Raw genomic sequence first — 15227 nt, 5'->3', positions numbered from 1 at the left:
GTAAGATACTATTATCACCAACCATGGGATAAAACAAAATTAAAATTGTATATTTATAATTTTTAAAAATGTGACTATATACTGCACTCACAATTAATAGCATTTTGTACATCTTTTTATTGTGGTAAAATATACATAACATAAAATTTACCACTTTCATCATTTTTAAGTGTGCTGATCAGTGGCAGTAAGTACACTCATAGAGTTGTGCAATCATCACCACCATCCACCACCAGAACTTTTTCATCCTGCCCGGTGGAAACTACATACCTTTTAAACAGTAACTTGTCATCTGCTTCTCCTCCCAACCCCTGATGACACACTCACAAACTTTCTGTCTCTATGAATTCGACTACTAGAGTAGTCATACAGTGTATGTAGTTAGTACAGTGGAATCATACAATATTTCCCTTTGATGATTAGCTTATTGCACTTAGCATGAAGTCTTCAAGGTCCATTCATGTCTTACCATGCTTCAGAATTTCCTCCCTTTATAAGGCTGAGTAATAATCCATTGTGTGTGTGCAATACACTTTATTTATCCATGCATCCATTGATGGATACTTGTATTACTTCCAGCTTTTGGCTATCGTGAATAATGCTGCTATGAACATGAGTGTACCAATGTCTGTTTGAGTTCTTGCTTTTAATTACTTCAATTCCCAGAATTGGAATTGCCGGGTCATATGGTATTTCTTTGTTTAATTTTTTGAGGAACCACTATGCTGTTCAATATAGCAGCTGTGCTATTTTATACTCCTGCCAGTAATACACAAGAGCTCCAATTTCTCCAGATCCTCACCGATTTGTGGTATTTTCTCTGTTTTTGATAGTAGCTATTCTAATGAGCATGATTTACAGTATTTTTAAATACTAGGAATGCATCTTCAATCATCTCTCACACTCTGGGATAATGTTCTCTAAATTGCTCTGTATTCTGGGAAGAAAACTGTCTTATGTTCTCAAAAGAAAATGAAGTTTAAAAAAAAGAAAAAAATGAAGTAAATATTTCATAATCATTTTTACCTGTTTGGTTTTTGGTTTTCTTAAGCATGGCATTATCAGAATTACAAAACATAGAATGTTATTTATTTGAGTCATTACTTTGTTCCAATGGTAATTTCAAAAATTGTGTTTCAGGCATTTACAGAAATAACTGAACAGCTGCCTCCCAGTAAACTTTCGATTGATGAACAGAGCCTGAAGTGCATACAACTCTGACTTAAAATTCTTAAAATGAGTTGGTGTTAAGAATCTTAATTTTCCTTCTTAGAGGAACACTGCAGAGACAGATTTATTAATTTTTTACAAAAAGAAAAAAAAAGTTGTACCTGGTATTTCTACCTGAAGTAATGAAAGAAATTTCAGTACAAAAATGGGTATCCAGCATAATGCATCAGTAAATACAATAAAGAAAAAACGTTTGGCAAGGATCATCTCTTTTTTAACTTGATTCCGTATTTCGGTTGCTGTTATGGCACTTTGATGCACGCTGTAAAACATGCTTCCATAGGAAAAAACTATGATGATAAACGCCGCCAGGTTAACACCTGTTTTAGAACACAAAGATTATTACTGATGTGTATGAGCAGACTTTCAAAACAAACATACATACTCTTAGCTGTTTGAACATGAACATGTTTTTTATTTTTTCATATGAATCACTTAAGTACACAAAAATGAATTTTTCAAAAAATGGAAGTAATGTTGTACTGATGAGGAATGAGGGAATTTTAATTTTAAAAATGGCATATTAAAATGAGATTATAGTGATTCAGCGAATATCCTGGGTCTTTTAATCATTATAGTTTTTAAAAATAATTCAATTAGTTTAAGTGATTCTTTGAGACTATGTATATATTTATATATAAAATATATATTTTATAATATATATTTTTTTTCTTTAGCCTCCCTCTGAGAATATTCTTTACAAGAAAAAAACTCTTGTATGTCTATTTTCAAGGCAAAGACTTATGTGGCTATTTTCAGTTTGTTCATATTATAAGTGCAAAGAGTTAAAATATGTTTTATTTAGTATTATTAGGGTGACTGCATGAAATACAAGTATTTACCATTTTGTCATTAAGGAGCATATTGGAATTTATATGATAAAGTGGTAATTCATGGGGGGGGGAACCCTTAGGGTTTTTCTGACAGAATCCATCCCTGATGTCAATGTGAAAAACTGGTTAGAAGATACGAAATAAAAAAAAAAGGAGCCTGGGTGCCTCAGTCGGCTGTGTCTGCGTTCAGCTCAGGTCATGATCCCAGTGTCCTAGGATTGAGTCCCACATCTGGCTCCTTGCTTGGCAGGGAACCTGCTTCTCTCCCTCTGCCTGCTCTGCCTGCCACTTTCCCTGCTTTGCATGCACTCTCTCTGACAAATAAATAAAATCTTAAAAAAAAAAAAGATCTGAAATAAAAATTTATAAACATTGGAAGAAATGAGATTGACATTTTGATTTATTCTAGTAATTGAATAAAAGGGTTTATAATACAGAGTTTCTCACCAAGAAAAATTGTCACTGAATAAATCTGGGCTCCAGTACTTCCAGTATCTTCTGAATGAAGAGGGAAACACACTCCATTGGTGCCATAGTAGTTTTTGAAAAATTCCTTATCGGTCAATGGAATGAGAGCCACTATAAACCCAGTAATCCAAATGAGAATCAGAACTGTAATTGTTCTGCATTTTCTAGGTCTTAAACACCTAAAAGGATAGACAATGCAGATATATTTTTCCAGGGTCAGAAATGTTAGAAGTAACACTGATACTTCAGTGGACAGAATGGCCAAAGATCCCACAAGCTGACAGTGAATACTCTCCATCCACAGCTGTGCGTGCTTGTTGTATTCTCCACGGAACTTGAGGTCAAAGGCTCCAATTAGAAACAGATATATTCCCATGAGGCAGTCAGCACCTATAGGACCAGGAGATGTTGCAAATTTAGAGACTTAAATAGGTATAATGGAATTAACAATAAGTGGTAGTATTTTCAGTATGAGCAAAAAATATCTCATTTACTTCCACTTGGGAGGAGGTACTTTTTATTCTACTTTTTATTTGTTTATGGGTAAGGACCTCTTCAGCAGCTCTCTTCAATAACCACTCTTACAGCACCCTCTATAGCTAATTACATAATCATGCCCTCTTTTTTTTTTTTTTTTTTTTAAATTTTCAGGTCTGTTTGAGTAGGGATTTGTCTATTTTGTTTTCCATTCTGGTCTCGTTACCTAGAGGCGTTGAGTAAATGGATAAAATGTAATTATGTTGAGGGGCACCTGGGTAGCTCAGTCAGCTAGGCATCTGCCTTCGGCTCAGGTCATGATCCCGGGATCCTGGGACTGAGCCTGGGGTTGGGCTCCTTGCTCAGCGAGGAGACTGCTTCTCCCTCTGCCTGCCACTCTGCCCTGGGTCATAAGATGGAGCACCACATGGGGCTCCTTGCTCACTGGGGAGCCTACTTCTCCCTCTCCCCCATCACTCCCCCTGCTTGTGCTCTCTCTCTCTTTCTCTCATATAAATCTTAACCAAAAAATAAGTGCTCTATAGTCAGTATAATTTTGAAGGGCTTGAGTTATTTACCCAGAGCTGGTCTAAGCAAATCTGTTCTCTCTGATTCTCTCTTCCTATTTTTACATCTTTCATTGTCTCATTTTAGGCTCTCCCATCCCCAGAATCAGTTGTCAGTGTGATGCCCTATTTGGTGATTTTGCTTTTTAAGCATATATTTCATATCCGAGAGTAGGTGAGTTTTTTTTTTTTTTTTTTTTTTTTTTTACTACACAGGGATTCTACACAAGGTTTCTGAAATCACATCACTGTATAAATGATGAGGCTGGTCCTAATCCTTGAACATTGAAGTTATACTCTAGCCTTCCCCAGAGCAATTGAGCATACTCAAAATTTTGTAATTAACAATATGAATTAGTAACCAGTTTCTGACTTCTATTTCCTAGGTAGCTTGCAATGAATAAAATAATAAGACAATAGACTTTGAATGAGCCTGGGCATGTAAACATAAAGCAAAACATCATGTAGATTGATACTCGCTGGAGAAAGTATGGCTACATTACAGGCCATGTGACCCACACTGTAAACAGCCTGACCACTGGTTTCTTACTTTTTTTTCTTGGTAGTCCTCATTTAACACAGTACTCTGCAATCACATTTCAAAAACTTAAAAATTTTAATACTACCAAAAACATTTTTTTAATTCAAATATCTCAAATTACGAATGGAAGAGATTTTCATAGCTCAGAGACCAGGAACCCAGCTATCAGGTAAGTCAATACCTAGGATCCAGAGATGCAAACAAAAAAGTAAATACAACCCTAGATATAAAAATGTGACTGTGAAAGATTGTCATTTTATTCATAGTAAAAGAGTTTACAGGCTTTAACAAAACATGCCTTCAGAGAAGAAAACTAATGAAGGAGAGCTTCTTTACAAGACAAAGCTAATAAACAAGAGCTTCATTAACCTGTGTAAGGTAGCTGAATTTTCCTGTTTTAAAAACTTATTTTCTTCTCACCAGAGTCATTTGATTTTCATTACAGTGAATATGAAAACAACGTAGAAGCAAAAAAGAGGAAAATGTAAAATCTCATATTTCTACCACTCTGTTTCCTTATTTTCTAATAGCAGTGCTCTCCTGTATTTCAAAACTATAATTCCTCTTCAATCAGGAAATACTCACAGCAGAGAGAAATGATTGACATGGCATGTAGCTTGTTCTCAGACCTGATATAAGGTCTCATACAGATGACAAAGATGTTGCCAAAGCATGTCACTGCAGATACAACCCAGACAAACACTCTTTGAATAATGTTTGCCAAGAGGTTTTCTAGAGATGAGATCCCATCAGTGTTTGGTTTGCAGCTGCGAACATGGGGTGCAAACCCACAGTACTGGAATTTCTTAAAATATCTGATGCACAAAGAGAAAGTAAAATAAGATTTCAAATTTAATTCAGTGTCACAGTACATTTGTATTTCTTTTCTACATCTTATCAGGAGGAAGAAAACATAATATGAGGCTCACAGTAAGGTAAAACACAAAAGATACTAAAGGTTGAAATTTTAATTCTTGTGAACTTGATTTCACTGCAAAAGAATGCATGGGTTAGAGCAGCAAATAGGCACCACGAATTTCAAGACATGCCTTGAAACATAAATAAACCATCAGCATGAGATCGAGAGAATTAATCCATCTAAGGAAACTTTTATTGGATTTTTAGTGTTTACGTGCTCCTCTTGTTGCTCCAACTAATCCTGCTTCTCAGCCCTCAGGGGAGGAGAGAGCCAAATGTTTTCTTCTCTGACTTCCATGGCTTTTCTACTACAGAAGTCATTATGTGAGCTGTAACTGCCTGTTCACATGCTTAACTCTCGACCAGATTTTGGTACATAATAAGGTGTTGAATAAATATTTGTTGAGTTAATTTTTTCATCAATAGAGAGACCTGTTTTATTGATACAGACACTACCCAGATAATCAGTAATTGCTACTGTATTACCAGCAACACCTACATCATTGACTGATCATCTTCTCGGTATCAGGAATCAATTCTCAAGTAAACTCCATGCATTACGTAACAGTACCACCATAGGAAGAGATGAATCTTCAGTGAAGGCAAATTATTTACTACAAAATTTTCTAATAAATGTAGAAATTGAAGTTCAAATTAGATGTATTTTCCTCTAAAGCCATGTATTCTGGCAAAAAATATAAATGATCTTTATAGTTTAGAGAGCTGTAGTAATAACACAAGATAAAAGCTTGACAATTACAGTATATCGTCCTGTTGTTTAACTCTTGCTGCCCGAATCCCTTAGATCTGATATGGTTTCTGCCCAATTCAAGTCTGTTCCTTGAGTTGTTTCTTGGGTTTTATGAGCTAACCATTTTCTCCCAATAAACTGTATTTGGCTTACATTTGTCTGAGTGCTTTATGTTGTGTGCAATCAAAGAAAATTTTATAAGCATCCTCTCTGAAGAGTTATGGAAAACAAAAAGAATGTCCTGCATTAGACTTAAAATATAATCAAAATTATAGAGGGGTGTTGGCGGACATGACACTTTCTAAATTGCTGGGACTTAATTAGCCTGCATTGAGATCAACCTAACATCTGCTGTAAGACTGCCCTCAATTAAAGAAAGATGTTTCCAAAGCAAAGAATCAATGGCACCATAATACACACTGTTTGAATAAAAGATTTTCATGGGGAGTTAGAGAGGAGAAGGGAATTGGGGGAAATTGGAAGGGGAGGTGAATCATGAGAGACTAAGGACTCTGAAAAACAATCTGAGGGGTTTGAAGTGGCGGGGGTGTGGGAGGTTGGGGTACCAGGTGGTGGGTATTATAGAGGGCACGGATTGCATGGAGCACTGGGTGTGGTGAAAAAATAATGAATGAATACTGTTATGCTTAAAATAAATAAAAAATAAATGAAAAAAAAAAGATTTTTAAAGTTTTCCATTTTATCCATACTCATTTGCTTCAATCATGTCCTGCCATTGGTGGCATTTTTTACTAAGGAGTATTTCTCCATGCTTTCCTCCATTTACAGCAATTAATTATTTACAGTTATTTTGTGTGGTTTATATAAGTTCCTATTTCTTCATCTGGTAGCACTTATACCATGTGTGCAAATTACTAGCTCATCAGGCAAACATCCCTATGTATGAATGGTATCAGTGCTAAGGAGAGCTTATATGACTGAGGGCCTTCCCTCCACCCTCATGTTCTCTGACATTTAAAAAATCACCTTTGATTCTACTAGACCTTGGGGCGCTAAAAATCATCCCACCCAATAACAACACTTTAGGAATAATAAATTAGACAAATGAGTCAGCAGAAAATTTGCTAGATTGGATGCTTTGGGTATGGATGTATTAGCACAGTGCATGAGGAAACATAAAAGATGGAAATCAGGGTGAAAAACAAGAAAAACATCTGCTTACATGTGAGAGAGATTCAGTAGAGGTCTAAACATCCTTTGTTGGATATTTGAAATTTCAATTCCTTCTAGGCTGCTAAAAATATCAAATTATTCATCAAAATAACATATATTACAAGAATATAATAAAATGAGTTTTTGTGACAAAATGCTGTCTGTTAACACTGATTGTGAACCAAACATTCATACTCAGCCTGCCCTATGCACTTACTTCCCAACTCCTTTTTGATTCTGGCATTTATACACAAATATCTCCTCTATTTGAATTTTTTTGATCCTTATAGATCATAACCTATGCTTTGTGCATAGTAACTTCTCAATAAGGGTTTGTGGAATAAATGAACGCACATTATCTTTCGGACAATATTACAAAAGCAGAGAGATTTGAAATTTTTCTAATAATTTTAAAATAATATATTTTTTCTAATAAGATGTCATTTTACTGAGGGTACATTTAAACTAAATGAACTGAACTTATCTTTTAAAGGCAATTCTTAGACCATAACAGATGTGTATGTGTGTGTGTGTGTGTGTGTGTGGTGTGAGTAATGATTTACATAATCCAGAATATTGCATCTTTGGGATAAAAGTGGCTATAATAAATTTTTAGATACCAGTACAATGGAGAAATGAATATGCAGAGTTGCCTTCAGAGAATCAAAGCAAACAATCCAATATAATCTCCTGGTGATTATAGAAAAATATAAAATCATTACCTGATTTTTAGTTTATAAATATGTAAGGTAAAACTACCTGTTTATAGTCTAGTGAGCACCCATATGGTTCTGCAGTGTTTAACTCATATCCTGGGAATAAAGCTTCTGATTTGAAAGATTCTACAAATCTAATATTATAGACTTTATTAGCTATTAGTGTATAAATAACAATTTCATCATAAAATTATCCCCATAGGTATATACTTACAGAGACTTGAGTTTTACAAGATAATCAAATTGATCTGCTTGGATTTTCTGGATTGGGTTGTAGGAAAGATTCCTGTTTAAAAAAAAAAAAAAAGGCAGCAATAAGTCATTTCTAGAAACTTCTTAAGAGAAAGTGTATCTGTTGACTGGATTACTTTTAAACATTAACAAAAAAGTATAGGAATAGCACTTGCCTTACAGAGTTCATTAAATATTTAAATGAATTAATGGAGATAAAACACCTAGAATTGTGCCTGGCTTTTAATTAGCACTATGATTTTGTTAGTGATGGGGGAACTAAGACAATATAAGAACAAAAGTGGACTTGTCAAGAAATGGCTCTACCACGGAAGCAGTAGAGGTCTCGACAAGAAACCACACATACCTCACCTTTTGCCTAGGATCTCATTGAGTTGAATGAAAAACCATCTCTTTTGTCAAATTTGAATTAATGGAATCATACTGAATGGTTTTTACAAAAAATCTTATGCCAAAGAGTGACATTTGTGCTGATGATTTGTGAGGTGTGAAATGGAAAGCAAAAGGCTATATAGCTGGGAACAAAGAAAGAGCGATCAGAGAGACAGTGCAGCTCAATTTTGATGGAAAAATTTTCTGAGTCTTTGTTAACAAACAAACAAACAACACCTTGAGAAAAGAATCATTGATTAAAGGGAGCTTCTCAAGGCAAATTCTATTTGAGAAACTTATTCCAGGTTAGATTTTTAGTTAAGTGGGGGATCTTCTGGGAGGTAGTGATTGTAGAAGGAAAGAGAGGAAGAATGAAAAGGAAAGTTCGGGTGTATTAAAGAAACAAAGTGGACTTAACAGTCTAAGGCTAGAAGGAAGCTATCTGAACATAACACAAGCCATATACAGAAAGCACACAACTAACATCAGCCTCAATGGTGAAAGACTAAAAGCTTTTCCTCCCAAGTCAGTAACAAGACCAGGAGGACCTCTTTTGCTTCTTTCAACATAGTACTGGAAGTCTAGCCAGAGTAATTAGGCCAGGAAAAAAAAAAAAAGGCATTCAAATTAGAAAGGGAGAAGTAAAATTATCTTTGTTCACATATGACATGATACTATGTGTAGAAAACCCTAAAGATTTCTCTCTCTCTCTCTCTCTCTCTCACTTACACACACACACAAAGCTGTTAGAACTTACAACTCAATGCAGCAAAGTTGCCAGATATAAAACCACTACACAAAAACCGAATGTGTTTTTATACACTAACAACGAACAAGCAAAAAAGGAAATTCGAGGGACGCCTGGGTGGCTCAGTTCGTTGAGCGGCTGCCTTCGGCTCAGGTCATGATCCCAGCATCCTGGGATCGAGTCCCACATCGGGCTCCTTGTTCTGTAGGGAGCCTGCTTCTCCCTCTGCCACTCTGTCTCCCTGTGTTCGCTCTCTCTCTCTCTCTCTCTCTGACAAATAAATAAATAAAATCTTTAAAAAAAAAAAAGGAAATTCGAAACATAATTCCATTTACAATTGCACCAACAGAATCAAGGAAGTGAAAGACTTGTGTTTGAAAAGAAAATGTTGCCAAAAGCAATTTAAAAAGACACCATTAAATGGAAAGACGTTGTATGTTTATGGATTAGAAGATTTAGTGTTGTCAAGATGTCAAACTCCCTGGGCCACCGGGATGGCACAGTTGGTTTGTTGATTAAGCATCCAACTCTTGGTTTTGGCTAAGGTCTTGATCTCAGGGTGTGATCTTGGCCTTATGGGATCGAGCTCCGTGTCTGGCTCCATAGTGAGCTCAGAGTCTGGTTAAGATTCTCTCCTTCTCCCTCTGCCCTCCCCTCCACTCCTGTGCTCTCTCTCTAAAATAAATAAATACATGTTTTAAAAAAATGTCAGTACTCCCCAAAGTGACCCACTGATTCTGTGCAATCTTTATCATAATCCTAATATTTTTTGGCATAGAGAGAAAAGTCCATTCTGAAATTTGCTTGGAATCCTAAGGGAGCTTGAATGGCTAAAACAATTTTGAAAAAGAAGAACAAAGTTGGAGGCTTCACACTTCCCAATTTCAAAACTTAGTACAAAGCCACAGTGATCAAAACAGGGTGGTATTGTTATAAAGAAGAGTATAGAGACCAGTAGAATAGGATAGACAGCACAGGAATAAACCCTTGTGTATATGGTCCTGCAACAACTCAATAGGGAAAAAGACAGTCTTTTCAACAAATGGAGCTGGGAAAACCAGCTTGCTCCCACATACAAAAGAATGAACTTAGAACTTATCTTACCTCATGTATAAAATCAACTCAAAATGGATTAAAGACCTAAATATAGAAGTTAGGACTAGAAAACTCTTAGAAGAAGAAAAAATCAACACAGTGTATTTACAGAATAGAAGGAAATATTTGCAAATCATATAACTGAAAAGGATTTACTAACTATATCATAAATATATACATATATATATTTATATTTACTAAATATATCATAAGTATATATATAAATCATATAACTGAAAAGGATTTACTAAATATATATATACTTTATATATACTAAAATATATAAAGAATTCCTACAATTTAACAACAAAAACAAACCCAATCTTTAAAAAAAGGCAAAAGACTTGAATAGACACTTCCCCAAAGAAGATACATGGCCAATAAGCCCATGAAAAGATGTTCAACATCACTAACCATTAGGGAAATGCAAATCAAAACCACAATGACATTTCACATCTGTTAGGATAAATATTACCCAAAAAAGAGAAAAGAACAAGTGTTATTGAAGATGTAGAGAAATTAGAATACTTGTGCACTGCTAATGGGAATGAAAATGGTGTAGGTGCTTGGGAATTGGCGTGCTGCTTCCTAAAAAAATTAAAAGCTACATTAAAAAAAAAATTAAAATGGAATTATTGTATGATCCAGCAATTTTATTTCTGTGCTATATACTGAAAAGATTTGAAAGAATGGTCTCAAACGGATATTTATACACCCATGTTCATAGCAGCATATATATGTATATGTATGTATATATATGTACATATTACATTTTCAAAGAAATTTTACAAAGAAATCACAAAGAATTTGTAAAATAGCAAATTTCAGAAATGGATTTTTCTCTCTATATACATATTCTCTATACATATGTATATGTCATATATATGTATATATACACATATGTATCTCTATATATACACATACAATGAATTACTATTTAGAACAATATTGTTATGAATTAATGCTATTATTCAGAATAATATCCAGAAATTCTGACACATGCTCCAAAACGTATGCACCTTGAGGACATTATGCTAAGTGAAATAAGCCAGTCACAAAAGGTCAAATATTGAATGATTCCATCTATATGAGGTACCTAGAATAGTCACATTAATAGATACAGAACAGAGATGCTGGTCAGGGGAGGTGATGGGGAGATATTGTTTAATAGGTATGGAGTTTCAGTTTGGGAGGATGAAAAAGTTCTGGAGATGGAAGGTGGTGATGGTAGTACAGCATGAATGTACTTAACGTCACTGAACCGCACGTTTAAAAATGGTGAAGATGCTAAATTTCGAGTTATATATATTAAAATTAAAAAAATAAAACAAGTGAAATGACAAAATGTCTTACAGTTGTGAGAGCTCCTTCAGATCTTTAAATAGTTGCGATGGAAGGTTTTCAATCTTATTACTTCCTAAATCCCTAGGGAAACAATTGCAACCATGTCATATTAGTTTCTTAAGACTTTATTCATTGTTCTGTAATTTGTTAGGAAATGATTATACAACTTTTTAACAGTGCTATTAGTGAGGTACATTAATTACCAGAAGTCTAAAAGTTTTAGAAAAGCAAGTATAGTGGGAAAATATAAAAATAATTTATCCCATTTCATCACTTCTTCAGAGACAAATGCTTGATGGTATTTAATCTTGTTTCAAATTTCTAATTTAATTTAATTAATATATGTGTTGTGCCTCTTTTCCTTTTCCCTTCATTCTCTTCTTCCGTTTGCATTAGAGTAGGAATATAATTTGGAGACTTAATTTTTGCACAGTTCTACCCCAAGTTATTCAAGGGGTGACTGTAGTTTGCAAACTTTAGCAAAATCCAATAGAGGAAATTAATAGTAAAATATAAAATAATTGTCTGAAGGACATGTACTTCATCCATCCCCGAACATATATTTTATTCTGACAATCAGCTACTATGTGCTTAGGCCACAAAGCTTTGGTTTATAAGAGAGTTGTTTTAATGCCCTTTGGAACTGGGTCATTGATTTAAAAAAGAAGGGCAGTGTAAACAGTTGATTTAACTTATGTCTCTCTTCCATTATTTTAGGTCGGGATGTTATCCAAGGACATCTAGTATCTTTGTGGATCTAATATTATCTTTTATTTCTGGATTTAGCAAAGTATGTCTTTTATCTTATGGTCTCTGAATCCTAACTCTCTAAGGAACATAAAAACAATGTGCTGTTCCTCTCTAGCAGTGGGACAGAGTGACGTAGGATATATTTTATTTATTAATTTTACCTTGATTTTATTATTTCCTTGTAGCTATGTTTCCTTTATCTCATTTTCTTCAAATAGTTATTTTATATATATATATATATACATATATACATATATATTTATGTATATTTTTGTAAGCTATCTGAAGTCATTTATGGCTCAAAGTGTATACAAATAATGGTTAGAAAAGAGATAAATATTTCTCAAATGTACAGAAGCATATATGTGTAACAAGTATGAACTAAAACAGTAGAAGGAAAAGTTTTATCAAACTTACAACTCATCTAGCTTCTGGAGAGGTGCAAAAGTATTTTCATTTAGGTGATTAATTTTGTTTTTCCTCATTACCCTGAAAGTAAAAAGAAAAAAAAATATGTTGTGGCTCCTTGAAGTGAGTGATAAATGAGTTTTTGGAAAGAAGATTAATAGCCTGAAAAAAAAGATAATTATATATAGTGCATTTTCACATCAAGTATTTTGTAGTACAGTAACTTATCCAGTCTAATTTTAGTTTTAAATTTCTAAAATTTTAATGATGATAAAAATAAAATATTATTCAAAATTTTAAGTAAAGTAGGGAAGAACTCTGCAAGGGAAATAGTGAAAAGTGAACTCTTGAGACTACAGACTGATTTTTTGCAACAGAGAGCACATTTAATCTGCCTAGCTCCTCTTGCTAACAGAACGCCCTGAGCGCAGGTGCACAGTAGCACTCATGCATCCAGTAGGCGAAGCAACTTGGGGTGGAGTTTTCTAACAAAGTCTAGTCTAAACTGGACCAATTCAGAAGATCTCTAGTTTGAAATGTTGAACCAAGATGTATGTAATTCCTTTTTTTAAGATTCATTTATTTATTTGACACAGAGAGACAGCCCAAGCAGGAGGAGTGGGAGAGGGAGAAGCAGGCTCCCAGCTCATCAGGGACCCTAATCTGGGCTCAGTCCCAGGACCCGGAGATCATGAGCTGAGCCAAAAGCAGATGCTTAACTGACTGAGCCACCCAGGAGCCCCACAGACTGTATGTAATTCTTGACGAGTTCATTTCCGCACTGATCTCATGTACTATGAGCCAGCATAAAGGAGTAACTCATGGAAAAGTTTTAAAAGCCTGATGCTTGGGTGGCTCAGTTGGTTAAGCCTCTGCTTTCTGTTCAGGTCATGATCCCGGGGTCCTGGAATCCAGTTCTATATGGAATCTTTGCCCAGCGGGGAGCCTGCTTCTCTCTCTGCCTGCTACCCGCTCTCCCGCTGTCTCTCTCTCTGACAAATAAATAAGATCTTAAAAAAAGTCTCAAAATGTTTTCAATTCTTTAAATGTGTGATGTGCTCAGAGGTTGGCCTTGTTCCATCCTGAAGCATTTATTTTCTCTCAGCTCTCCAAACATTACCACCTCCAGCCAGTATCTCTAGACCAGAAAAGCACAAGCAACTGCCAAGAGGAAAATCACAGATAATTTCCTCACACAGAGGCTTCTTTAAAAACATATAAAAGTGTATCATCAAAGAAGTTGAAAGTTTTGGTCTATGTCCTTCAGGTGCCACTTAGTTTCTTTCCAGCAATTGGTAAGAACTGTTTTGCGTGACTGACATGAGGCAGCCTGCACCTGAAGACTGCTCTGAGCTCATCGGGCAAGAATTCAGACATCTCAGGGGCTTGAACCCATTGGAATGTGGGATGATACTGGAAAAAAAGTTTTTTGTATCAGGGATAGCTATTGCGTTGCCTGTACACAGAGGTCCTTGTATTATGGTTTCTAGCCTGGATTTCGAGATGGATTCTGGGGTGGTTTCTAGACAGATTCTACTTTGGTGGATTTCAAACTTTGCCCATGTAGCTGCTCTTAAAAACATTGGGCTTAACATACATCCACAGAACCCAAGATTTACGTTTAACCATCTGAACTGCATTCTGTTATTTCAATTCAATTCAATTCAATTCAGCTTGTTTCATTAGATAAGCTAGTCAGAAGATACCGTATTGCTTTCATCACCCACTTGTGAGTTTCAACCCACAGTTGGAAAAACACTATTCTGAGAAAAAACCCCGTGAATAAGGCAACTGTGTTTTTATCCTGAAAGAAGCACCATCATCCTTCCATCATGCTTTTCCATGGAAAAAGCAGCTTGACTTTAAAATAGACCAGAAAGACATAGGAGAAATTATACTCAACAACATTCTAAAATTTATCCTGGTGTCTTCAATTATATCTTCAGGGGTGTAGACATTCTGCCACATTTAAAAAAATTTTGGTTGTAATTAAATTTTTTCCACAATCTTTACAGTTGTAATTTGCAAAGGGCAAACATTCTTACAGATTAAGACTAATTTAGTGTTTCTCAAACTGAGTTCCAAAGAGAGATTTTAGGTGGTCAATGAAAATTTTTCCATTAAAATGGGTATTACTTAAGTTTGAGAAAGACAAGTCTCATATAATACAGAATTGTTGTGATGATCCATGCATGTTATGAATCTTGATCAAGGTTGGTGTGAACTTCAATAATTTTGCCAATCCACTTTGGTTGCAGAAAACTTTAAGTCATAAGTGAACATTTGTCATAATTACTTTGCATGTTTATGCTAACTTATGTTCACATAAATGATTAAATTTGTTTGTAAAGAGATATAATATCACTTTGAAAGGATAAAACTCTACTTACAAAACAGTTAAATTACTGCAGGAAATAAAAGTCAAATTTCTCAAATTATGGATATGGTTGCCTTCAAAGTCCCTGAAACATAAAAACAAAAACAATAAAGCTAAATTTTAATCATAGAAATAAATTTGTCAAGAGCTATTCGCTTTCTAATAAAATATCTTTTTTCACATACTGTTTATTTCATATAGAGTCCCA

At 34.8% G+C, this 15227-nt stretch overlaps 1 protein-coding gene across 2 annotated transcripts in view; it reads right to left on the bottom strand.

The window, feature by feature from the left end:
- Nucleotides 1-15227, bottom strand: part of RXFP1 (relaxin family peptide receptor 1) — a 99209-nt gene that overhangs the window by 1911 nt on the left and 82071 nt on the right. For both annotated transcript variants that reach the window (XM_004777317.3, XM_013048289.2), the window contains 8 exons: nt 15033-15104; nt 12652-12723; nt 11494-11565; nt 7888-7959; nt 6968-7039; nt 4701-4930; nt 2511-2921; nt 1332-1550 (listed from right to left, as the gene is read on the bottom strand). In XM_004777317.3, the coding sequence (XP_004777374.1) occupies nt 1332-1550; nt 2511-2921; nt 4701-4930; nt 6968-7039; nt 7888-7959; nt 11494-11565; nt 12652-12723; nt 15033-15104 (1220 nt within the window). The remainder of the gene's footprint in view (nt 1-1331; nt 1551-2510; nt 2922-4700; nt 4931-6967; nt 7040-7887; nt 7960-11493; nt 11566-12651; nt 12724-15032; nt 15105-15227) is intronic.

This window comes from Mustela putorius, unplaced genomic scaffold, assembly GCF_011764305.1.
Source record: "Mustela putorius furo isolate JIRA1106 unplaced genomic scaffold, ASM1176430v1.1 tig00000056_pilon_pilon_pilon, whole genome shotgun sequence".
Taxonomy (NCBI): Eukaryota; Metazoa; Chordata; class Mammalia; order Carnivora; family Mustelidae; genus Mustela; species Mustela putorius.
Note: the sequence above shows the minus strand (reverse complement) of the source record. Positions and strands in the feature narration are given on the sequence as shown.